This window comes from Camelus ferus, chromosome 2 (genome assembly GCF_009834535.1).
Source record: "Camelus ferus isolate YT-003-E chromosome 2, BCGSAC_Cfer_1.0, whole genome shotgun sequence".
NCBI lineage: Eukaryota > Metazoa > Chordata > Mammalia > Artiodactyla > Camelidae > Camelus > Camelus ferus.
Genome location: NC_045697.1, coordinates 106,951,786 through 106,979,522, shown reverse-complemented (window position 1 = coordinate 106,979,522; position 27,737 = coordinate 106,951,786). Strand labels below are relative to the sequence as shown.

At 33.5% G+C, this 27,737-nt stretch overlaps 1 protein-coding gene across 1 annotated transcript in view; it reads left to right on the top strand.

Annotated features, from left to right (window-relative positions):
- The window catches only part of LRBA (LPS responsive beige-like anchor protein), a 620,537-nt gene that overhangs the window by 418,833 nt on the left and 173,967 nt on the right, over nt 1–27,737 (top strand). The window contains 3 exon segments of the mRNA XM_032464781.1: nt 14,594–14,711; nt 16,861–16,963; nt 27,144–27,259. Coding sequence (XP_032320672.1) covers nt 14,594–14,711; nt 16,861–16,963; nt 27,144–27,259 — 337 coding nt within the window.

The window sequence follows — 27,737 nt, the reverse complement described above, 5'->3', positions numbered from 1 at the left end:
TGGACATATACACACTCATTGTCACATTTTTTTCTCTGTGAGTTATCATAACATTTTGTGTATATTTCCCTGTGCTATACAGTGTAGTCTATTCTACAATTTTGAAATCCCAGTCTATCCCTTCCCACCCTCCACCCCCCTGGTAACCACAAGTCTGTATTCTCTGTCTGTGAGTCTATTTCTGTCCTTTATTTACGCTTTGTTTTTGTTTGTTTGTTTGTTTTTGTTTTTGTTTTTTAGATTCCACATATGAGCGATCTCATATGGTATTTTTGTTTCTCTTTCTGGCTTACTTCACTTAGAATGACATTCTCCAGGAGCATCCATGTTGCTGCAAATGGCATTATGTTGTCGGTTTTTATGGCTGAGTAGTATTCCATTGTATAAATATACCACATCTTCTTTATCCAGTCACCTGTTGATGGACATTTAGGCTGTTTCCATGTTTTGGCTATTGTAAATAGTGCTGCTATGAACATTGGGGTGCAGGTGTCATCCTGAAGTAGATTTCCTTCTGGATACAAGCCCAGGAGTGGGATTCCTGGGTCATATGGTAAGTCTATTTCTAGTCTTTTGAGGAATCTCCACACTGTTTTCCATAGTGGCTGCACCAAACTGCATTCCCACCAGCAGTGTAGGAGGGTTCCCCTTTCTCCACAGCCTCTCCAGCATTTGTCATTTGTAGATTTTTGAATGACGGCCATTCTGACTGGTGTGAGGTGATACCTCATTGTAGTTTTGATTTGCATTTCTCTGATAATTAGTGATACTGAGCATTTTTTCATGTGCTTTTTGATCATTTGTATGTCTTCCTTGGAGAATTGCTTGTTTAGGTCTTCTGCCCATTTTTGGATTGGGTTGTTTATTTTTTTCTTATTGAGTCACATGAGCTGCTTATATATTCTGGAGATCAAGCCTTTGTCGGTTTCACTTGCAAAAATTTTCTCCCATTCCGTAGGTTTTCTTCTTGTTTTACTTCTGGTTTCCTTTGCTGTGCAGAAGCTTGTAAGTTTCATTAGGTCCCATTTGTTTATTCTTGCTTTTATTTCTTCTAGGAGAAAATTTTTGAGATGTATGTCAGATAATGTTTTGCCTATGTTTTCCTCTAGGAGGTTTATTGTATCTTGTCTTATGTTTAAGTCTTTAATCCATTTTGAGTTGATTTTTGTATATGGTGTAAGGGAGTGTTCTAGCTTCATTGTTTTACATGCTGCTGTCCAGTTTTCCCAGCACCGTTTGCTGAAGAGACTGTCTTTATTCCAATGTATATTCTTGCCTCCTTTGTCAAAGGTGAGTTGACCAAAAGTTTGTGGGTTCATTTCTGGGCTCTCTATTCTGTTCCATTGGTCTATATGTCTGTTTTGGTACCAATACCAAATACAGTCTTGATGACTGTAGCTCTATAGTATTGTCTGAAGTCTGGGAGAGTTATTCCTCCAGCCTCTTTCTTTCTCTTCAGTAATGCTTTGGCAATTCTAGGTCTTTGATGGTTCCATATGAATTTTATTATGATTTGTTCTAGTTCTGTGAAATCTGTCCTGGGTAATTGGATAGGGATTGCATTAAATCTGTAGATTGCCTTGGGCATTGTGACCATTTTAACTATATTGATTCTTCCAATCCAAGAGCATGGAATATCTTTCCATTTTTTAAAGTCTTCTTTAATTTCCTTCATCAATGGTTTATAGTTTTCTGTGTATAATTCTTTCACCTCCTTCGTTAGATTTATTCCCAGATATTTTATTACTTTGGGTGCTATTTTAAAGGGGATTGTTTCTTTACTTTCTTTTTCTGTTGATTTATCGTTAGTGTAAAGAAATGCAACTGATTTTTGAACGTTAATTTTGTAACCTGCTACCTTGCTGAATTCTTCAATCAGCTCTAGTAGCTTTTGTGTGGACCTTTTAGGGTTTTCTATATATAGTAACATGTCATCAGCATATAATGACACTTTTACCTCTTCTTTTCCAATTTGGATCCCTTTTATTTCTTTCTCTTGCCTGACTGCTGTGGCTAGGACTTCCAGGACTATGTTGAATAGGAGTGGTGATAGTGGGCATCCTTGTCTTGTCTCAGATTTTAGTGGGAAGCTTTTGAGTTTTTCACTGCTGAGTACTATGCTGGCTGTAGGTTTGTCATATATAGCTTTTATTATGTTGAGATATGTTCCCTCTATACCCACTTTGGCGAGAGTTTTTATCATAAATGGGTGTTGAATTTTATCAAATGCTTTTTCTGCATCGATTGAGATGATCATGTGGTTTTTGTCCTTTCTCTTGTTGATGTGATGTATTACACTGATTGATTTGCATATGTTGAACCAGCCTTGTGTCCCTGGGATGAACCCCACTTGGTCATGATGTATAATCTTTTTTATGTGTCGTTGGATTCTATTTGCTAAAATTTTGGTGAGGATTTTGGCGTCTATGTTCATCAGTGATATTGGCCTATAATTCTCTTTTTTTGTAGTGTCTTTGCCTGGTTTTGGTATCAGGGTGGTGGTGGCTTCATAGAATGAGTTTGGGAGTATTCCCTCCTTTTCAATCGTCTGGAAGAGTTTGAGAAGGACTGGTATGAGTTCTTCTTTGTATGTTTGGTAGAATTCCCCAGTGAAGCCGTCCGGTCCTGGACTTTTATTTGTAGGGAGGTTTTTAATTGCTATTTCTATTTCCTTTCTAGTGATAGGATTGTTCAAGTGTTCAGATTCTTCTTGATTCAGTTTTGGTGGACAGTATGTTACAAGCCCTTTGCTTGGACTTTAAGGATGAGAGTTTCACCATGGAGGAAGTATTATGTAGTGGCTTAGAGCACAGTGTTAGACGTCTAGTAGATGTGGCTGCACCACTTACTAGTTAAATGATTTTGACCAAGTCATCTAACTCTCAAAGATTGTTTTGTAATTTATAAAATGGTGAAAATGACATCTATTTCTTAGTACCGTTTTAAGAATTAATTGAAATGAAGTACTTAGTGTAGATCCTGGCATATAATGAGCTTTAATTAAATTGTATTTCTTGGTATTACTGTCTACTACTACTCTGATACAACCACTGCTACCACCTCCTCTGTCAAACTCATTAAGAGTTTACTTTCCAAATAGGAAGGCCAGTGCCCTGGAAAGCATGCAAGCATGAGACAGCATAGCATGGTCGAAGGAGTGTATGTTGTGTGACATGGTGGGAACATGAGCTATGCCTATGAAAATATTCACATAAGATGGGGAGTTGTTCTAAAGGAGATTTCAGTATACATGACCAAGAGCAGAGGGATGTAGGTGTTGGTAGGGAGATGGAATCTATTGAACTTCTTGATTGAGAGGTGAGTGAAGTCAAAAGAAATGATATGTAGGATTCAGGGTGATTTGGGTTTCTGTCTGTGGTTATGACTCCCTTCAGCAAAGTAGTCTCTAATGGACTAGTGGCAGCTCTTGAGGGGACAGTAATGAGTTCATTTCTGGGTATGTTGAATTTGAGAATTTGGAGGACATTGTGTTGAAGGTATCTAGTAAGTGATTGGATTTGAGTCCAAATCTGACATCTCCAAGTAGAGATCATTCATCACCTCTAATGTCTTATCACTAGATTCTTGCACCCCTGTGTGGTTTGGTATTAGAAGCAGTGGTTATGGATGAAATCACTGTAAAATGAGAAGGCTGAGAATTCAGCCACCCTACTAAAATCCAAAGGAAGTCAAGTTGTAATACACAACAAAAGGAAACTGGTGTAGACATTTTTGAGAAATGTACAGGGCAGTTGAGTACATTCAGGAACAATTTGTGGAAGTGCAGGAGTGGGCGAACGTCTCTTGGTAATGTGAGTTAATCCATGTATTTTATAAGAGTATCCACAATGTCTTAAGACAAAGATATTATGTAAATATTAAGTGGCGACTGCCTCTTGGGTTTTCTTGTCTTAATAATGCTTTTGTCTGGTTGTAATATATGGGTAATGCTGGCCTCATAGAATGAGTTGACAAGTATTCCCTCCTCTTTAATATTCTGAAAGAGTTTGCTTAGAATTGGCACTTTGTCTTTCTTAAATATTTGTAGAATTCACCAGTGGTGCCATTTGGCCTTAGAGTTTTATTTCATGGGAAGACTTAAACTATGAATTGATTTATTTAATAATGTTATTTGTGTTACCTGTTTCTTCCTAAAGGGACTTTGGTAGTTTGTGTCTTCCAAGAAATCTGTCCATTGATAAAAAGTGTCCAATTTAGTGGTAAAAGTTGTACATAATATTCTCTTGTTATTCTTTTAGTGACTTTATGTAATCTGTAGTGACGTTTTTCTATCATGATATCGATAATTCCTGATATTGGTGATTTGTATCTTCTCTTTTTTTGTCTGATCAGTCTAGTTAGAGGCTTATATGTATTAATGATCATTTTGAATAAGCAGTCCTTGGTTTCAGTGATTTCTGTTTTCTCTATTTTTTGGTCTTTTATTTAATTGATTTTTCACTTTGATTTTTATTTTTTTTCTCTTGCTTACTTTGGGTTTAATTTGCTCTTAGTTTTTCTCTGTTTTTTTTTTTTTTCAGGTAGAACCTGAATTATTGATATGAAGCCTTTTTTCTTTTCCACTAATATAGGTGTTTAGTGCTAGAAATTTCCTCCTAAGGACTACTTTAGCTGCGTTCCACAAACTTTTATGTTGTGTTTTCATTTGTATTCGATTCAAAATACCTTCTGATTTTTTTTTTCTTGAACCCATGGGCTACATAGAACTATACTATTTAGTTTTCATATTTGGGGAATTGAAAAAGTCTTTCTGTTATTGATTTCTGATTTAATTCCATTGTGGTGAGAGAATATACTTTCTGTGATTTGAATCTGCTAAATTGATTGCAACTTGGTTTTTGTCTCATAGTATGCTCTACCTTTGTAAGTGTTATTCTACTGTTGTTGGGTGGAATATCCCACAAATGTCAGTTAGGTCATGATCGGTGGCCTTTTTCAAGTATTCTGTACCCTTATTGATTTTTTCATCTACTTGCTTTATCAGTTCTTGAGAGAGAAATGTTGAAATCTGTTTGTAGTTTCAGTTCTCTCAGCTTTTGCTCCATATATTTTAAAGCTCTGTTATTCAGTTCATAAACAGTTAGAATATTTATGGCCTCTTGATGATATATGCTCTGTTATCATTTATGAAATGACCTTCTTTATCTCTATTAATATTTTTGCTCTAAAATCTGCTTTGTCCAATATGATGTCCTTTATAAATAATTCTGTCATTCGTGTCATTTGATTAATTTCTCTCCTCATTATGAGTCATATTTTCCTGAATTTTTGTAGGCCTGGTAAGTTTTTAATTGAATACCAGCTGTGGTGGTTTATACCTGGTTGTGTGGTGGGTATTTTTGTGTCTTACAAATATTTTAATGCATTATTCTAGTATACAGTTAAGTAACTTGGAAATAAATGGATCCATTTGGGCCTCGCTGTTAGGATTAGGCAGGACCTCAGCAGCCATTGGCCCAGGGCTAATTTTTCCCCACTACTGAGGCAAAACCGCTCTGAATACTCTAATCAGTGCTCGCTGAATTATGAGATTGTTTTTCACTCTGGCTGTGTGAGCTCTGGGTATTGTTCCCTGTAATTCAAGGGGAATGATTCTTCTGCTGGCTCAGGTTGTTTTCTTAGGCTGATCAGTACTGAAGACCACAGATCTCAGGAGCTCTGGTACCTTACAGCGCCCTCCAGTCTGCCTCTCTGCCCTGCAGTTATAGCCCCCTTGACCTCCTTGTACTAAAGCTGGTTTTCCTGCTCTGGGTTACTCCTGCCTGCTCTGGGGCTTGCAAATAAGTCTACTCAGGCAGTAAGCTGGGGCAGTAGTGGTTGTCACCACTTTGTTTTCCTGCCTCTCAGAGATCTCTGTCTTTCATTTCTTGGTGTTTCATGATTAAAAACAACTTTTTCCCCACATGTTATATCTATTTTAAAGTTTATGTACAAGGTTAAATCCAGTCCTTTTTACTCCATCTTGGTTAGAAGTTGAAGTACTCTGACCCTTGAATTTGACTTTTTTTAAATGCTGTTTCGGAGTTTTCCTTTTTCTGTCCCTTTTTGCTTTTTGCTGTTTGTGTTCATGTGCTTTCAGACTCTTAGACTGTATGTAGTTTGTGAGGTCAGGCTGGCTCTCCATCCATCAGTCAGTGTCTTCCATGTTCCTGGCACCATGCTAAGTACTGTGAATAGAAGGATGACTGAGACCAGGGTCTAGCCTCAAAGAACTCCAGTCATGGAGAAACTCCAGTCCAGTGAGGCTGTGCAGTGCTATGGAATTATGCAATGAAATCGGGTTAACCACCAAGTCTTACTTAAATTGTATTCATAATGTTCTCATTAAAGTCCTTTAAGAAAATAGCTTTTTGAAAGATTATATTTGATTAATTAATTAATTTTTATTTTGGGGCTGGAGTAATTAAGTGTTTGTTTATTTATTTATTTATGTGGAGGCACTGGGGATGGAACCTGAGACCTCGTGCGTGCTAGGCACGTGCTCTACCTCTGAGCTATAGCCTCCCCCTGGAAGATCATATTCGAAGCTGAATATGAGCACAGTGTTTAGTTTCATGCTCTATCATAGAAGCAATTAGGAACCTATGCCGATCTTTATAACTGACTCCAGCTAAGCAATTTGGGTAATTAATAGGAATAAGAAAGCTAAAAAAATAAAGTGGATAAGTATTTCCCTGTAATTAGGAAAAAAAGTGTCCTGCCCTTAGCATAAAGTTCTAATGTAACTTTTTCCTTTTCCTTTAGCTTTTTATTTCTGTTCTCTGCTATGTTTGAAAAGCAAATTGCTTGAAGATGAACAAAGTTTTCTCTTTAATTAGTTTAAATAGCTTAGTCACCAGAGAAACCTCCCATGGCGAGATCATGTTTTGTCTGCTACAAAGAGATAAGTAGTCTAGCTCAGGCTGATATTACTTTAACTTGAAGATTTGGTTCATGGGTCTGGGGAGGGCTTTTGATACCAATCTGAGCTTGAGCTTGAGTTCATAAAGTAAGAATTGGCATGGAGAAGAAAGATAGTTGGTGTCCATTGCTTGTTTTAAAAGTATATGTTACAGAATATTCCAGTATATTTAAAATTAGATAATTTTTTAGTAGTGCTGATTTAAATTTAGCTCTTTGTTAAGGAACAGAGAGCTCATGACTTCAGAGAGTCAATATGCAGAATAATAGGCAAGAATACTTTGTAACTTGAATTCAGTGACAATAGCATGTCATTCTCACAAGTTTTTGAGAAGTGACTAGGAATCTTTCCAATGTAAATAAAAAGGTCATAAAATATCATTTATACCACCATTTCTTTATATCATACATGTAAGGGAAATTAACTTTATTTTTAAACAAAAAACAGTATGAATGTTGTTAGCATAAAAATTGCAAAAGTGATTTTGGGAACAGAAAGTTGGAGTGGTATTGAACCATTTTGGGGAGAAAACAGCTAAATTAGGGGAATGTCTTTTTCAGCCTTTTTCTAATTTTAAGGTCATAAAGTAATATATAAATTTATGCATGTTTATGTTACCTTATTAGTAAAATGAAGGGTATTGGTGTAACAGTTGTTTTCTCAAGGCATTTGAATTAGACAAAGCTCTTTACTGGATAAAGGTAGTAAAAACTTGATAAAGTACTAGGCAGTATATCTTTAGTAACATATTTACTATTCCAAAATATTTAATTTTTTCTTTTTTATACGGATTCAAGAATATTTCTGTATTTCTTATACTAAAATACAGTGGGACACTTTCACATCTTGTTCATGATAAAATTGATATTGTGGCTTTATTTTTATTATGTTTTTCTTTTAAAAGATATCTCTGAATCCAAGTATCTCTATTTCAATTCAAGTACTCATCTAAGTTTATTCTACTCTTTTTCTGAAAAATGAATGCCTAGCTGTTTACCTTATGTGCTGCTACAAAAAATAAAATAAAATACATTCATGTTCTTTAATATTGTTTCTTATTGTCCTTTTGTGGTATATTTGGACTCTTCTTTCAAAAAATCAGGTTGGAGATATAGTTTAAATTTAAAAAAACTAAAAATTAGTTGGATGATGGCTAAATACTTTCTTTGTTCTGCTTATTCATTATTACATTTGGCTTTTGACTCATTAAGATACATATTAAAGGTTAGTTCAATAAGAGGTGGCTTTTGTGATACATTATTTAGAATGCAAATTATTTTTAAGCTAAAGAATATTAAAAATAAAACAGAACCAACTGAAGAGTCTGAATTTTTCACAGGCCAAGGGCTTAAAGGTGCAGTGCTCCAGTGCAAATATTAAATTATGAAATGGGAATTTCAGTTTGCCATAAATCTGTCTGACATAGCAGCTTAAAATAAAATAGTTTTACCCATCTAAAGCAACATCAATTTGCCAGTCAGTGCTTCATGTATCAAAGAGCGTTCTGTGAAAATATCAATATCATTGGTTAATATAAATGAAATTAATTTTTAAAGCTGGGCTAAAGGTTGACATCTGAAAAATTGCATTACTTTGCAGAAGAGAAATTTCTGTCTTCTAGTGAAATTTCAGGTCATGAGGGCAAGTAATTTTCACAATCTTCAATGGGAGCCAGTGAAATATGAACTTCATTGTCACCTAGCCCCAAAGCGATAAGATAAAATGAGCTGATACATCATTTGCTGTGGTTTTATCATCTCCCTCAGTAATTGGAAGAGAAAACATAGGAGTGTATGTGTTTGTGTGCTCTCCTCCTGCCCCTCCCAGCTGCCCCATCATCCACACCCAGGCTAAAACCATTTTAGCCCAATCAATACAGAGGTCACATAGCATTTTATTTATATATTTTTTATTTTTCATACTGACTAAACTGCCAGGTAGAACATTAGAGTAATGAGTATGTTTAATTGAGTTTGTCAACCATGAAAATGCTAAGGAGAATACTGTACTACATCATAATATTAGTGCACAAAGGAAGAAATTTACTATATAGATGAAAAATATAAATAACTCATAACTAATTTAAAAGGCAATTTTCTTTTGTATTCATGACCTTCATATTTTTGTTCTAATTGTTCTGTTCTTTTCCAAGTTTGGGAACATTCTATGTGCTCATGGATATATATTTAATAACAAAATTATCCCCTTAAAGTTTCACCAGAGTCAAGCATATGCCATTTTTAAATCCAAAAAAGACTTGTAAATTTTACTTTAAGAATATATCTTTTAAAACTTGAAACTAAAAGTTGTATAGTTGGTGATGAAATAAATTCTTAAACCAACTGGAATTCATTATTCGAAAAAATTTAGTGCTATGCTTTGAAATCAAGTGTCAGAGAAAATTATATGCAACAAAATCCAAACACTATATTAGTAATAGAATAGTACAACTTTAAAATGCTTGATTAAAATTACTTTCAGCTAGTTTGTTAAAATTGCAAGTATTGTAAGTAAAACATATTGCACACATACTTGGTGGTGTGTTGATAGTAGAATATTTTTCAACATTCGTTTTCATTTTGAATGTATTTCAAACATTTACCATTTTCCCACACTATAATGTCATTCTTGTGACTAATGTATAAGTATGCTCCACTATAATGGGATATGAATATCTTCTACCTGTGGTATAATTGTTTAATTGTTGGCGCGACTAGTTTATATTTTGTATACTCAGTTTAAAACATTTTTCTTGATGTTAAATATATATCCATATAGTTGGGAAATGCTTTTGTTGTGAAATTTTAAGTAGTATTGTTTATATATATTATCTGATTTTACTTTTATTATCAAATTCTTCAGAAATCAATATGGAATTACCTGAAAGTAAACTCTCCCCAAATTGGTGAATACTTGGACTAGATATGTAATCCTAGTTTTAAGTATAAGGGAATACTATTTTTAAAACCACCTTTTATTGATCCTATATATGCAGACTTCCATGTAAATATTTCTTATTTTTGAGGTTAAATATTTGATCACTTTTTAATATCTTCCTTTTTAAAAAGAATTTGTAAATGTTTTAAATGTATTGAGGTAGATTCTGAAAACAAAACCTTTTTTCTTGAGACAAATATGGCTATATTTTCAGAGACTATTTAAATCTATTTTGAACATGCCTAATATTCAGTAAGTAAGAGTATCATGCAGTTAGACAATAATGTAAGTTTCTATGTTTTATTCTTTCATGAGGATGAGAAAAAGTGTTATTTGGATAAATTCATAAGCTTTTCAAAATTAATCGTTAAAGGTGAAAAATGTTTTGCTTTCAAGCCAATAAATGCAACAGAGTGAAGAAATTTTCCTATGTATTCATAGTGTACTATTTGAAGGGTAGGAAAAAGAAATGTGTGTATTATTTGGGGGAAATAATACATCCTTTTTCAGAGTCACAACTTTCAGACAAAAATTTTAAAGAGGATATTCTTGGTACTTTTAATGTAAAGAAACAGTATATATACTTACATGTGTGTATACATATATATTATATACTGATTTCTTTTTTCTTCTCTACAACCTTACCTAAACATTTAACTAACAAACTATCTTTGTTGAAACAAATTATTAAAAGATGAAAGTTAAATTCACTAATAATAATACTAACAATATTAAAACAAGGTGCTAAACATTCAAAGAGAGTGCTGTAGGCTTAAGCTTTCAAGCTATTCTAGATTTGGGGTCATAACACAGAGCAATGGTAATGATACGGTTTCCATAGCAACTGATTCATTGGAGGGCTAGACCTCTGTCTAGGGTGCTGTCAGTGTATGTAGAGTTTCAGTGAACAGAAAGTCCCAAAGAAGGGTCTGCTTCTACCTAATCCAGTTTTAATTGAACTCTAGAGACTTTGAAGTGAAGCCTCCGACCAGGAATATACTATTCCAATATGAAACAAACCTCTTGCTTAGCTAGGCCTCAGCTGCTTTTCAGTACTGACACCTTTTCCTAATGAATACTTTAAAGAAATGTTATTATATCGATTTCAGCTAGTAATTCTGTTATTTACGAGATTCTTTGTTTCTATTTTAAACCCCAGTTATTTTGACCGTAAGTATAGAATTTCATTTGTTAATTTTTTTAAGTCAGTCTGATTTTTAAATTTTGATACCTTTGACAATTCTAAATAATTTTCTGTCTCTCCTGTTTCTGTTTCTTTGACTTTTAAAACATTACTTCATCTGCTTATATTTAACTTTGAAAGCACACTGCCATGCCTTCAGTATGATATCGTTTATATCAGGTTTGAAAACATGTAGCACAATGCTGGATATTATCTGTGGATGTGTATGTAGTAATAGTATAAAAACTTCCTTGGGAATGATAAACCTCAAAACAAGGATAGTGACTGGCTCTGATGAAGCAGGAAAATGGGATCAGGAAAGGTTATGTATGGGAATTTCAACTTTATCTGTAATGCTTTATTAATTTTTTAAATATGTGCAGTAGTGTACAGTGTTAGGATTTTGTAAATTTCAGTAGTGGGTGCATGGTGCTTATGTCACATCCTGTAGTATGAATATGTTTGACAATTGGTAATAAAACAAATTTTAAAGGACATACCACTTGCTGTATTCAAGTAGGTTTTAAAAATAACTGTACTATTTAAAGAAGTGGGATATAACTTGAATTTTTTGATCAATTGGAAAGCTGTTTCAGTTCATTAAAAATTTCATAATAATGTTTAAATATATTGACTTCTGCTAATAATTGGAATATCCTAGAGTGTAATTAAATCTTTTAATTGCATGACTATGATGTTGAAATGTTTGACATCACCATTATGAGCAACAAGTCTTATTATATAGCTCTAAAGATATAAAAGGTAGAATTTTTAGACCAATGTGTGATATTCTTAGCATATCACAGAGCTAAAGAGGTCCTTTGTTGTTTGTTTTCATTTGATTTTCCCCTTTCACTTATAAACCCCAGTACAGGAAAACAAGTGTAATTGATTGAAATTTCTGATGAGCTGAGTTCTACTTTATCAAACATTTAAATCTTTTTTTTTTTTTTTTTTTTTTAGAAATGTGACAATGCGGTATGTAAATTAGGGCTGGACTTTTGGATTAGAAACCCTGCAAGTAGGACAGACTTTGCCACTAACTTCCGTAGGGACTTTGTATTAAGTATTTAACTTGTCTGAGTCTCGCTTCCCTTATTAATAGTTGGATAGATTGGACTGCAAGTAGGACAGAACATGTATTAGGTTCTCTGCCACTTGAAAAGTTAAGTACGGCAAACTCAAATACCAATGGAAACTAGGCAGATAATAGCAGATGCGCGAATGAGTGGAAACTGTTCCCAAACAGAGAGTGCTCGCCAGTGGTACTATGTGGCATTTAGATCTAGGTGGGCAGATTCTCCAGTTTTTCCTGAGAAACCATAAATCTGAACATTTATGTAAAGATTCATTTTCCCAAGTACTTTTAACTACTTGAAATTTTGTTAAAATATCATATGGCCTGTACAAAATTAATTTGGATTGTATATGGAGTTTCAGTTGCCATTTGTTGGTTCATGTAATCATTTAAAAACACCTACTTTGTGCCAGTCCTTATTCTAGAAGGCGGAAATAAAGTGTGTGCAAAGTCTTTGGTCTAGTAGAACTTAGGCTCCCGTACTGGAGTGCTGAAGAGGCAGTATACAAGCAAGGAAACATTGTAATTTCTGGTACTGATAAGTATTGTGAAGGAAACCTGAAGAGTTTGGGGTGGGATGAGGTGGTAAGAGAGGAGGTGGGGTTTAGATCCTATGGCTTCTCTAAGGAGGAGACATTTGAGCAGAAATCTGAATGTAAGAATGCCAAGTCTGTGAAGATCTGGGAGAAGAACATTCCATGCAGAGATGAAAGCAAGTATAGGGCCCTGAGGAAGAAGGAGTTGGGTTCATCAGGCTTTGTAAACAATTATAAAGAGCTTCAGAGTTTATTCTGCATGTGACATGGATCCACTGGATGATATTAAATATACAAGAGATGTGATGTGGTTTATATTTTAAAAATTATTTTCTTCGGCTACTCTGGTTGTAGGAGACTCTACAGGTAAGAATAGAAGGAAAGAGACCACGAAGGAGGCTACGGCAGACTCTGGAGCTTGGGCAAACTGGTTATGGTGTGAGAGACGGGTTCAGGTGACTTCTGCTTTAAAAAAGTCTTGAGAGTAGTGCCCATTTTTTTTGTCTTCTCTTTTTCTGTTAATTCCTCTTGATCTCACGTACATAGGTATTGATTGTATGAAAGAGCTAGTAGGATTTTCTCTATCACCAGTTTTAAAGCTGAAAGTGTGATTAGTTGTTTGGGACTTTGAGTTGTTTTGTTTTTCAAAAAACACTGAGCCTAAGAATTGTACCCATTCTTTCATTTCTAGATCCTGTGGTGCCAGAGATAGAATAATATCTGTAGAAAAATCTATATATATACTTTGCGAATTAAATACAGTTGCTCACTTCCCCTCATTCCCAAAACCCTGCGTTTTACATTGAGAAATACAGGTTTTTTGCAATTAAGATCTAGAAAATGGAAATCAGTATAGATATGAACATTTGTGTTGGATAAATTCTTTCTATTCATTATTTTTCCTCTCTTTGCTTATCTCATCTTTGTCCCAACAATGCAATATCATAATCAAATGTCTTTTTATTTGTATTTTTTAATGGTGGTTATTTTTGAGAGATATATCTTAGTTGTTTAACTGAATTTTCTTTTACAGATTTTCATCAGTTTTTGATGGCAAATACATTTTTTTATTAATACTATGTGAAGTATTGATGTGGAGAAATTCCATATCTGGTTTTCCTTTAACACTTTCCTAATTAAGCTTTTGAAATGAACTTTTTTAAAAACAAAACTTGAATAACAAAGCAACAAAGTGGCTTAGGACTAAAGACAGGATTACTTTGAGTTGGCAAAGCATTCTAAACCACTGCGTCTGTCACATGGGATGACAAGACTTGTAACAAGTTACTCTGACAACCACCTACTCCATAGAGAGATTATGCTGAGTTCATTTGCAGGTTTGTGTTTAGCCTAGCTGACAAAATGATACTTAACCTCTTACACAGTCAGTCTTTGTGCTTCCTAAATGAGCGACTGTTAGCTTAACAGTGACCTTGTAAGTGTGATTTTTCAGTTATGAGCTTAAATATGTATTTTTAAAGTACGTAAAAATATTTAGGGGTACATTATAATCATCTTATATGAAACTGAATTTTATGAGTGATCTATAAGCCTGTAGGATATCTTTTGAGGTCTTTCTCCTTTTTAAGGTTTTGTCTAAAATTTTACTTCTTTAATGTGACTCAAAAATTAATGAATAATGTAATATGTATTTCCCGAAAAACAGTATTTTACATCATTGCTTTAAAAAGCCCCAAATATATTTATAAGTAGATGTTTTATAGTTCTGTTCTGTTTTTTTTTTCCATTTAAGCATCTTTTCCATAAATTTCAGTCTATTTTCTTAGTCACCCTCCAAATTAATTCAATAATTATTTATTCAATTCTTAGAAATTCTTTTTCTTAAAAGGGACTGTTCTGTTTTAACTGGCAGGAAGAACAACAACAAAAAAATTCTACTATTGTTACTTACTTGGGATTCTTTTTTTCCTCACTAGATCCTGGCATATACAGAAGGGCTGCATGGAAAATGGCTGTTCACAGAGATACGATCAATCTTTTCTCGTCGTTATCTTTTGCAAAATACAGCCTTGGAGATCTTTATGGCAAACAGAGGTAATATGTCGCAGACGTATATTGTTACAAAGCTAACCGCCATCTCCCAAAATTTCATTTTTAACATGCCATATTGTTTCCATTTAGATAGAATTTTGTAGCCTACTCTCTGCCCTGTTGACCTCTTTTTCAAACCACGTGCATCTTCATGGTTTCCCTCCAGCCCTTGGTCATTCTTAGAATTATTTGTAGGAGTTTTATTTTTCTGACCAAATCACAGATTAGTGCAAGGCTTTATAAATATGAGGAATAACTACCCATTTAATCATTTGTGGAGTTTGGATGTCCTCAACGTTGCTCTGACGCTCAAACTCCTTCTGGAAGGTGGCTGCATTTCGAGAGGGGAGAGGGTAATCAAATGATTCATACATTTATTTAATTTTTTGTCTAATCTATTGCCATTTATAAAGGGACCATCAGAAAATGGTACTGAACTGTCCTGGTTGCTTTGTATTACATCATTCTTGAAAGAACTAAAATTCAATTTGTGGGTTTAGAATTGAACTTGGTGAAATTCATTAAGGCAAGAAGGAGAGACAAGGTGAACTTGAAGGAAAAAGCATTGCTGGGTATGAGTGGAGGCATACAAGGGACATTATATAAAACTCTATGACTTATTTTACATACTCTTATATAAATAGATTGAAATTTTGTTATTTTCTCTGTCAATAACCTACAAGTTGTCATTTTAAAAATCTACGCATAACATATATTCCATACATTTTTTTAATGAAATCGTGTTTCTCTAGGGAGTACAGATTTCTTTAGGAAAAGATGTTTTTCCCTTTCATATTTGGTCTTCTCCCACACACATACCTCTTCTTCTAATGTAAACATTATTCTCCCAGGCAAATAATCAAGTGACTGTTTCACACTTTAGTTCAGTCTGCATTCTTGCTGTTCCAGAGGGGTCTCAGCCTTACAGTATTTATTACTTGCTCATCCTCATTTATTTTCCTTCTTTGAAATTTCTTACGCGTCTTTGCTTTATATCTTTGTACGTGTGTTTTTCTGTTGCCTTTCCCTCATGGCCTTGGTCATCTGCCATAACCTGAGTTTTTCTTTTTGTTTTTTTTTTCTTCCCTTGTATTCAGTATAATAGTGGATATATAAGGAAGCTTATTAATAAGTTATGTTGGATATACACATGATAGTTCTAAATATACTTTAGGTTCTTAGTGAATGATCATATACTTACTTACCCAAAATGTACCTAACATGATGTAATGCCAGTGTTTAAAAACTACACCAACCTCGATGAAATGTTTTGGTTTGTAGTATTTTTTAGGCTAGATAGAAGGATCATTTTCTTGATGAGTACTTGTAGATTATTTATGGTACTGAAATAGAAATTAATATAATTAAAATTTCAAGATTGACCAAATTAATATCTTCTAAATTCCCTATCATGATTTTATGACTTTGATATTTTCATATTTTTAAGAAGGATAAAATTTTATAAATGACTTGTAAATTAACATTTATATTTTGAATATACTTATATATATGATGTACACTTATTGATTGTCTCAAAATGTGTAATTATTGAAATAGCAATGATTAGAAAGCATTTAAATTTAATCATTAATCATAGAAAAATTTTTTCTTCAAGTCACACATTGTTCTGAATTATATTAACATATAAAGCATAAACATAAACATTGTAAAGAGAATTATTTCTTAAGCTATTCGTCATTAGCAATATAACCAACAATTTAACAGCTATATTTGTAGCCTTTTTGGTATTAGATTGTTAAGTATATAAACTTAAAAATTTAAAGTTTTTTATAGAAATTCATAGATATATTTAAAAATATATATATATTATAACTTATAAAAAATTCAATTCTGTACATTCAAAATTGTAGCTTGATAAAATCTCAACATCATGTCACATTAATGCAGCAATAGTTGATATAACTTCTGACAGTATTTAGAGAAGGAACTATCTGATAGTTTATGAGTAAATGACTATCATTTCTGGCATATTAATATTAGAACTTGATATATACTATAATAAAAGTAATATGGTAAAAATTCTATTTAATAGATACCTGAACTAAGAGTAAGCATTTTATTAGACCAAGAAGTCAGTTTTCCAGAGAGAAAACCATATTTTATTCTAATTTTTAAAAATTATTTTTCATAGTTGCTGTGATGTTCAACTTCCCAGACCCTGCAACAGTGAAGAAAGTGGTTAACTATCTGCCTCGTGTTGGTATTGGAACCAGTTTTGGATTGCCTCAAACCAGGTACTGTTCTATATGAAATAAATATGGAAAATAACCTATATTAATATTTGTTCTTATGTGTTTTGAAATGCATGACCTTTTGTGCTTCATAGTAAATGATGATTATTAGTGTATTGTTATATTTTGAGTCAAATGAACTTCTGTCTGAAGAAATGAGAAAAAGAAGAACATATGTATAGCAAACTAAGCTGAAAAAAGAAAGTAATAAACAAGGGAATTTTAATGAAGAAGAAATCAAAAACAATAAAGAAAAATCAATACAATGGAAAGCTATTTCTCTGAAAAGATTAATAAATGTAATAAATATCTACGCATGACTTAAAAAAAAAGATACACTGCTAATATCAGAATGAAGGAAGGGATATCACTACAGATCCTAAAGATATTAAAAATAAAATCAGGAAATATTATGAACAAATTTATGCCCCTTAATTAGACAACTTAGATGAAATGAGCAGATTCCATGAAAGACACAAACTGTCAAATCTCACTAGTGGAAATAGGTAACTTTAATAGCTCTATAGAGGAAATTGAATTTGTAGCTTAAAATCTTCTAACAGAGAAAATTCCTCACTTACATGGTTTCAGTGGCAAATTCTGTCAAATGTTTAATGAAGAAGTAATACTATTTCTGGGCAAACTCTTACAGAAAATAGAGAAGAGGGGTAAATTTCCAGAGTCATTCTAAGAAGCCAGCATTACCTGAATTCCAAATCCACAGCAAGGCATTACCAGAAGAGGAAGCTACAGACCATCTTGATTGAAAAGGAAGAAATAAAACTGTCTTTTTTAGTTTATGTACATGACTTAATGTGTACATTCCCAAGGAAACTGCAAATTTTTTTTAAAAAGCTGTTTGAACTAATAACGAAGTTTAGCGATTTTGTAGCTTATGTAATTTTATTCCTATATAGTAGTAATGAACAATTGGAAATTGAAATTAAAGAGTATTTAAATAGTATCAAAAAATTAAGCATCTATAGATAAAATTGAAAATATTAATATTTGCTCTTTGAAAACTGTAAAACATTGTTTAGAGAAATTAAAGAAACCTGAAAGTGGAAAGTTGTACCATACCATGTTCATGAATTGAAAGACTCAATATAAGTATGATGTTAGTTCTCTCCAAACAGATCTATGGGTTCAACGATTCTATTCAAAATCCTAGATGGCCTTTTTTGAGAAACTGACAAGCTAATTCTAAAATTTAAGTGGAGCAAATATCTAGAGTAACTAAAACAATTTGGAAAAGAAAAACAAAGTTGGAGGACTTTAACTATGTGATTTCAGGACTTAATGTGTTTTGTGAAATAGACTTAAAGAGCAGTAGAATATAATAGCATCCAGAAATAGCCTGCACAGAAATGATCATTTTGATTTTTAACAAGGATATCAATCTATGTCTATGGGAAAAGATAGTTTTTCCAACAAATGGTAGTCAATGATTGGATATCCATATATACAAACACATAAAAAAAAAAAACCCCAAAACAAACCCTACAAACCCCACCTCATCCTTTACCTAACATATAAATTAACTCAAAACATAACATAACCTAAACATAAGTGCTAATGTAAAACTTCCTAAAAAAAAATACGAGAAAAATCTTTGTGACTTTGAGCTAGGCAAAATTTCTTAGATAAGACTGAAAAAAAAATCATTAATTGACCTTTGAAATTAAAACCATTTGCTTTTGAAAGACACTCTTGAGAAAATGAAAGGATATGCTATCAGCTGAGTTAATATATTTGTACAACTTAAAAGTGATAAAGGATTTATATAAAGGATATATAAGAAGCTGCTGCAAGGAGGATATAGTTCAAGTGGTAGAGTGCATGCTTCCCATGCACAAGGTCCTGGCTTCAGTCCCTGGTACCACCTCTGAGAATAAATGAATAAACCTAATTACCCTCCCCCACAAAAAAAGTTTAAAGATTAATTTAAAAAACTATTAAAAAAAAAAAAAAAGAAACTCCTACATTTAATAGTAGGACAAACAACCTATTAAAAAAAAAACCAGAAGATTTTTTACAGATACTTCAGCAAAGAATAGATATAAATATCAAACACATGAAAAAGTGCCACACATCATTCATTAGTCATCGAGGAAACGCCAGTTAAACTGCAATGTAATGTCATGGCCCAACTGTTAGAATGACTTTTTAAAAACCTGTAACAAGAGCTAATAAGAATGCACAGTACCTGGAGCTTCACATGTTGCTGATGGGAAAGTAAAGTGGTGGCCACTTTGGAAACAGTTTTGCGGTTTCATATAAAATTAATCATAAACTTACCACATATGCCAGTAGTCTCACTCAAAGGCATCTATGGAGAATAGAAAATAGGCCTATTCATGTGGTGACCTGTTCATGAATGTTTATAACAGCCATATTTATAATCACAAAAAATTTAGAAATAGCCAAGATGGTCATCAACTAGTGAATGGACAAATTATCATATATCCATCCATCCAATAGAAAATACTGCTCAGCGGTAAAAAGGAACAAACTACTATTACAGGGAACAACCTGGATGGATTTGAGAAGTGTTATGCTAGGTGAAGGAAGCCAGCACAAAAGACCACATACTGTGTGATTCTATTTATATGACTTTTTGAAAAAAACAGACCACTTCATCAGGAACTCTAGAACCAAGCTAGTAGGAATACAAATTAGTATAGTCACTTTGGAAAGTTTGCTAGTCTTCTTATAAAGTTAAATATACATTTAATTTATGTCCTGTCAGTTCGACTCCTAGGAATTTACCCAAGAGTATTGAAAATATATATACATACATTCACTTGTAAGCAAATATTAATAGCACTGTTATTCATACAGTTCCAAACTGAGAACATTTCTAGTTCCATCAACTGTGCATGGATCAATAGATTGTAGTGCATCCAGGCAATGAAACACTACTCAGAAATAGAAAGGAATTGACTACTGATACATGTAACAGCAGGGATGAATCTCAAAAGCATCGTGCTAGGTAAAAGAAGTGAGGAGGCATCGTGGCCTTCACACATTATAGCCATGGGCTATGATTCTATTTATGTGAAATTGTTGAAAAAACAAAACTGTATTGTGATAGAAAGCAGATCCTTGCCAGGAGCCAGGAACTGCCAGGGACAAAGGAATTCACTACAAAAGGATGCCGGGGACCATTTTGCAGAATATCTTGATTGTAATGGTGGTTATAGAAATAGGTATATCCAAAACTGATTAAACTGTACACTTAAATTTGGTAAATGTTGTTTTATTAAATTTTATCTCAACAATTTTATCTCATTGCAAAAATAGGCCCTATATTTAAAATATCAGTTACAAAAGTGCTCATTACATACTCATTTTCAAAAGTACCATTATTTAATATGTATGATAAATCAGATAAAAAGTTTTTATCATTTTGATAAAAATTGATTAGACTTTGCTGTATGTCGTATTTATTGCAATTTTTTCTCTGTTGATATAAATATCAACTCCATATGTTAAGGATTTTGTAACTACAGTATATTTAATTAAAACTTTTATCTTTAACCTCTGATAAATCAGAGTTCAAATATTAACTTTGTGTATACATATGGACTTAATAACTAGTATTTATATTGTTCAAATTAACTTAATAACTACTTGAAAGGAATGTTAAAATGCCAAAGCATCTCACGGCACAGGGAATTGGGAGAGTGTGGGGTTATGCCTCTCTTGCCTGTGTGCTGGAGTCAGTTGGCTATCTTTAAAGAGAATGACCATTAATTGTTTTCTTTCTTAGTAGATATTAACTCATCATCAATACAATTTAGCTAACTAATTTAAGAACTAGGAAAAGAGTGAATAGCATGATGTTTCTATTGATTGATTGAAACATATTAGCCGTAGAAACTTAGTTTACTTTTAGCATACCTAAGTTTGTATTGATTTGAGCTGTTTCTAATTAGTGTTTATTTCAGTTTTTTAAGTTTGTATCTTATGACAAATGCAGTTGAAATAGAATCAACAAATAACAGTCAGGATATTAGTAGGGCCTGCAGTCATTCTGGGCCAGAGGGCTTTCCAAGAGGATGTGCTCCCATGCCTCTTGTAAGTAGGACTTGGTTCCTTACCAAGTCTGCCACTGCATAGGCTGCTTGAGTGTCTCCGTGACAAGGGAGCTGACTCTCCCCAGAACAAGTGATCTGAGAGAGAATGAGGCAGAATCCCCAGTGTCTTCTTATGACCTACCTCGAGTATCACATGCCATCATTTCTGCTCCATTATACTTGTTACAAGTGAGTTATTAAACCCAGCCCGGGCTCCAGGGCAGGAAAATCAAGCTTCATCTCTTGTAGAGAAAGTATAAAAGAATTTGTGGACATGTAACAGGTTACAACTTTTATAAGAGGCCCTTCTGAATTATTAGCAGTAGTTGCTTTACAATGCCAGTAAAGCTTTTGATTAGGTAATTTTATAATTTAATGAGGAACTTCAGGGTGCAGGAGGAAGCAGCTCAAAATGGCATAGTAGATTTCCTTATCTTAATAAGAAGTCCTTTTTCCTACTGATTATCCCTTTATTTTTTAAAAAATACTTTTATCTATCACCTAATACGTATTATCATACTTAGAAACTTTTTGTAATGTTTTCCCACAGTTAATGAAAGCTAAAAGTCTTAATTTATTGAGTCAGTCATGTAAACAGATCTTTAACACCTAGAATGTCTCAGTCATGTAATGTACAACATAGATATCGTCTTGCCCAAAGATGTTTAAACAAATATGTAAATAAAATTTTAAAAAAATGTGTGACAGGAAGGATGTACTTAGGGTGTTGGGATACTGATTAGTGGAGTGGAGATGAAATGCTTTGGATAAGGTGGTCCAAAATGTCTTCCTGTGTGACTTTTACATTTTGATTTGAAGGAATAGAGTCAGCTAACCTTTGAAAGAGTGAATAGCATGTGTAAAGGCCCTGAAACAAGATGGATCTTCCAATATTTTAAGGAATATTGGAAGTCAAGTATCACTGGCACTTAGTAATTTTAGGAAGAGAGTGTCAATTTGGAGGTGGGAGCTTATTGTAGAAATTGAGGTGAGATGTGATGCTGATAGTGTAGTTGAAGACAGACGTCCTGTTTAGAGGCTTTGAGGAGATACAGTTTATGTGACTTGAAGGTTAGTTAAATTTGGAGTATGAGAAATGGAGGTGTCCAGTGTGTCTCCCCAAGTTTCAGCTTGAATGGCCCAGTAGCACTGACTGAGATGGGGAACACTGGAGAAGGAGTAGTTGTATGTGTCCTTCCCCCATCTCCCCCAATGGTTGGGGTTGGGGTTGGGTTTAGGATTGTGGGGAGAAGGTGAATGGACTGAAAAGGAGAAATTTAGTTTCAGATCTCTTGAAATTAAAACCCTTGAGAGATGTCCAGACTGAAATGTTGAATAGGAAGTTGAATATAAGAAGGTATATCAAGATCTCAAATGAAAAGTGTGGTAGTTGGGAATCATTACCATTTAGATGAAATTTGAAGCCTTGAGAGGGAATGGAGTCATCTGGGGAGAGACTGTAGAGTGGGTAGGATGAACTGGGGCTACGTTCTGGGGAAGGGCAGCATTGAAATGTTAGGTAAATGAAACAGAAAAACAAAAACAGGACGGGCTTGAAAACTAGGAAATCCAGGAAAAGGTGTTGCCAAAGGATGACAGTATTTAAAGAAGATAAGATTTGATGACAAATCAGTAAGACATTGGCTGAAAAATGGCACTTACTTATCGCATCAGCAGTTTTTGACTGCTGGGGGTTGAGTGCTGGGAGTGCGTCCATTCGGTGTCAACAAGCTCTAGCTGGCCAGCAGGCCCGTGAATTTGGTTGCAGTTTATGGGCTGCCTCTCTTGGTTCTGGTTTGAGTGTGAGACTTCTGAGTTGTCAGTCAATAGGACTGATGTGGGTAGAGACACTTGTATTAAATCCTGACCTACTACCGATGGCAAATGACAGAATTAGCCCTACTATCACTTTTCTACCTGTAGCTCTTCTTGATCTGGAATATTCTCTCTGACACTTTATAGTACCCAACTGTATAAGCATGTGCACATCAGTACCGGTCATAAGCCATACTGGTACATGGAATTGGCCCAAAGATTCTACCCGCAGCCTCATTTTAGTTTTCTCTTCACTGTGAGTTTTGCCCAACCCTGTCACATGATTCAGGCATTTTTTTCCCCTGCAGAAACACTAACCAAGTGTTAGACATGTGTAATCAGGGATTATAACAGCTACCAAATCATCTTCTCTTGCAGTTTGAAGCTTGGTGTGAAGTACAGGATGAGGCAGAGATAAGGCTACACGGGGAGACTGGAGTAGTGGGGGGTGTTTTTCTCCTTTTTTCCTTTTTCTTCCTTTCTTTTTTTTTTTTTTTTCTCCAGGGTCTGTGCCAGTTTCTCTCCCTTACATACCTCCCTGCCTCTAGAGTGCCTGAGCTTAGAAGCTTCTTTCTTTCCACAAATGCTGCTGCAGCTCTTCAAAATAGTCCTTGGTACTTTGGGCCACTTCTGCACCCAGCAATTCTTCCTCCCATGGTACTCGGAAGGGCAGTGATTCAGGTTTTTGTATCCAGCAGAGCTATAGCATATCAAAATTTATGGGATGCAGCTAAAGTAGTGCTTAAGGGAAATTTTTTAGCTTTAAATACCTATATCTGAAATCCTGAGATGCCTATATAACACAAGTGACCTATGGTCCCACCTTTAGAAATTAAAAGAGCAAACTAAATGGAAAAAAAGTAGGAAGAAATGAATAAGGAACATTACAGCAGAAATCAATGAAAAACAAACAAAAAACAATAAATAAGATCAATTAAAGAAAAGCTGATTCTGGGAAAGGATTAATAAAATTGACATACTTTAACTGCCTAACTATAAGAAAAAGACATGTCATAAATTACCAAAATCAGAAATGAAAAAAAAAACTTCCTACTGATCATATAGAAAATAAAAGAATCAGAAGGAAATGTCCTGAACAACACTGACCAACAAATTAGACAGTTGAGGTGAGATGGATTTCTAGAAAGACAGAATTATCAGAATTGAGTCGAGAAGAAATTAAAATGCTGAATAGACCTATAACAGGTAAAGAAATTGAATTAGTAATTTAAAAATCTTCCCACAAAGAAAATGAAGTCCCAGATGGCTTTACTGGTGAATCTTACCTAGTTATATTAAAAATTCAGAGACTCATCCGGAAGACAGAGGAATAAGAAACACTTCCCAACTCATTCTGTGAGGTGAATGTTACCCTAATACCAATGCCAGACAAAGACATCACAAGAAAAAACTATAGACCAATATCCCTAAGGAACGCATAACACAAAAATCCTTTAAAATGTTAGCAAACCAAATCTAGCAATATATAAAAAGGATTATGAAATAGCCATATGGATTTTATCACAGAATTGCAAATTGGTTTAAATCTGAAAATCAATTAATGTTATCTACCAGTGTAATAGAATACTGTACCGAAAAACCACATGATCATCTCAATAGGCACAGAAAAAACATCTGACAAAATTTAATACACATTCGTGACTAGAAACTCTCAACTGACTAGGAATAGAAGTGAATTTCTACAGACAGATAAATAGCATCCATCAAAACGCCCCACAGCATACACTGTACTCAGTGCTGAAAGACTGAATGCTTTTCCTCTAAGATTGAGAAGACTTCAGTCTTCCATTCTTACCACTTTTATCAACATTAAATTGAAGATTTCAGCCTGTGTGATAAGAAAGGAAGGAAAGGGGAAAACCGAAGGCATTCAGATTGGAAAGGGAAATCATCATTCCTAGATGACAGTGTGTACAATTTTTGCAGTGAAAATGAAAACATGACTGTTAGAACATAAAGACAGACATCAGTAACTTGAGACATTCCCTATTCATGGATCAGAAGATTCAACATGATTGCCATGTCCTTTCTCCCCAGATCTGTAAATTCAACATAATGCCTATCAAAGTTTAGTACACTTTTTTTGGACATTGAGAAACTAACACAATGGATCTAGAATTGCCAAGACAACTTTGAAAAAGAAAAACAAAATTAGAGGACTATCACTATCTAATTGCAAAACTTACCATACATCCACAGTGATCAATATTGTATGGCATTTATACAAGGATAGGGATACTAATGAATAAAACTAAACTCAGAATACAGAAATAAACCCTTGCATTTATGGTTAGTTGCTTTTTAATAAAGATGCTAGCACAATTCAGTGAAGGAAGGGTAATCTTTAAATAAATGATACTGAAACAATTGGATAGTCACATGCAAGAAAATAAACTTAACACTTACCACACACTATTCACAAAAATTAACTCAAAATATATCATAGACCTATATTTAAGATCTAAAACTAAAAAATTTCTCAAATAAGATAAAGGATAAAAGCTTCATCACTTTCATTTAAGCAAAGAGTCCTCAGATGTGACACCAAAAACATAATTCATAAAAGACAAAAATTGAGAAATTGAATTAATCAAAATTTGAAACTTTTGTGCTTTAAACACATCACTAAATATATGAATGCATAAGTCACAGACTGAGAAAATATTTGTACATCATGTATCTAATAAAGGACTTATATCTAGAATGTATAAAGAACTTTTGTAACTCAATAATAGGACAGAAGCAACCCAACTAATGAAGGAGGGAAACATTTCAATAGTCATTTCCTCAAACAAAATAAACATGGCTAATACATACATGAAAAGATGTTCAACAGTGTGCATTAAAACTATAATAAGATACCATTTTACACTGACCAGAATGGCTATGACAAAATATACAATAGCAAGTATTGGCAGAAATGTGGAAAAATTGGAGCATCCTACATTGCTTATTGGAATGTATAAGTGAAAACTGTTTGGCATTTTCTCAAAAAGCTAAATATAAACTCAACATACAACCCAGCAATTCCACTCCTAGGAAACTATCCTAAAGACATGCCAGCAAATGTTCATCAAAAAAGTGTACATGAATGTTCCTAGTAGCATTTTTCGTGGCAGGTAAAAACTTGAACAATTTAAATGTTTATTAACTTGTGAATTGATTTAAAAAATGTGTTATATTCTGTATTCATACAATGGAATACTATTCAGCAATCAAAAGAAGAAAGCTGTTAATACATGCTACCAAATGGATGAAAACATCATAGTTAGTGAAAGAAGCCTGATGCGAAAGATTACATGATGTATGATTCCATTAAGTGTTCAGAAAAGGCAAGTTTATAGAGACAGAAAGCAGATTGATAGTTGCTTAGAGCTGGGGAGAGGAATGGGGATTAACTGTAGAAAGGCACAAAGCAAGTTTTTGTAGTGATTAAAATATTCTGAAATACATTGTGGTGATAATTGTGCAACTCTAGAAATTTACTTTAAAAAGTAGTTGAATAGTACACCTACAAGTGTAAATTTCATGGTATGTAAATTATCCATTTGTAAATAAAGCTTTAAAAAAAATAGTTACCTTGTCCTCACTGGTAAGAAGAACTGTGACAGCATAGTTCTCTGAGATTCTGGGCTCCAAATGAAATAATTCATCCTGCCACCTATTTGGTATTGGTCAGTTGTATCGTTTGTTATTTACATTGCCTTGACAAAACACAGAAAACTTGGTTTTTTATTAAGCTATATAAAAAAAAAATAGTTTCTCTTACCTTTACCCTATCCCATGAATAAACACCTAGAGTTAGAATCCTCTTTCCCCTGTTACAGTGAGTATGCAAACGTAATGTTTAAATTTATAATGTACAAATATGTTGTCTTTAAGAGATGACTATTAAAATTGATAAAGATGTGAATACAATTTTATATGAATTTCTCAGTTAATAGAATTCCTTTTATGTCTTGTATGAATTATTAGTCGTACTATTATTAATCAACATTTATGGAGCCTAGATATTATAATGGCTTTGTAATGACAGCTTACCTTAATGAACAGAACATGGACAGTAGACCGGTCGCTAGTCCAGATCATTTGTTTTATCATTAATTGTCAATCGAAACATCTCTAGGATTCATTAGTATAACATGGATAGAACTTCTCAGAAAAATACAGCTGCCATTTTAAATGAGCACAGATATTCATGATTTATTATCATAATATAGTTAATCTGAAGTTTAAATTGATTCTATGTCAAATTCTTTTTCTTGCAGGCGTATCTCATTAGCTAGTCCACGTCAACTTTTTAAAGTTTCTAATATGACCCAGCGATGGCAACACAGAGAGATTTCAAATTTTGAGTACTTGATGTTTCTCAACACAATAGCAGGTAATTTAAGCTCAGATGTTGACTTATTTCAAGTGATAAATTATTCATTGTGGTATGATTAGATTCTTTTCAGTACTAGTATAAATAGGCTGTTTTTATTTTCATTATTACTACAGTAATACCTTATCAAGACTGATTTGATAATAGAGTTTACAGTTGTACATGAACAGTTGGCTACTTGAGAGAAATTAAAAATGGGTATATACTTTTTAAAAAATATAAAATGAAAATGTTACAACTATTTAACATAGGAAGAATGGATTCATTGTGAAATAGTAGGAATGAAAAACCAGATAAAATTTTAAGAACCTATTAATAACATAATTAGTAATATATCATGTAATGAAACAATGAAATACAACATAGAGAAAAGAAAACTGTGGGTAAAAATTTAAAGTAAAGGAATATTTATATTATGACCCATATGTGAAAATCTGAAAACTAAATGGTCCTGTACAAGGTCTGTAATCATGTAATA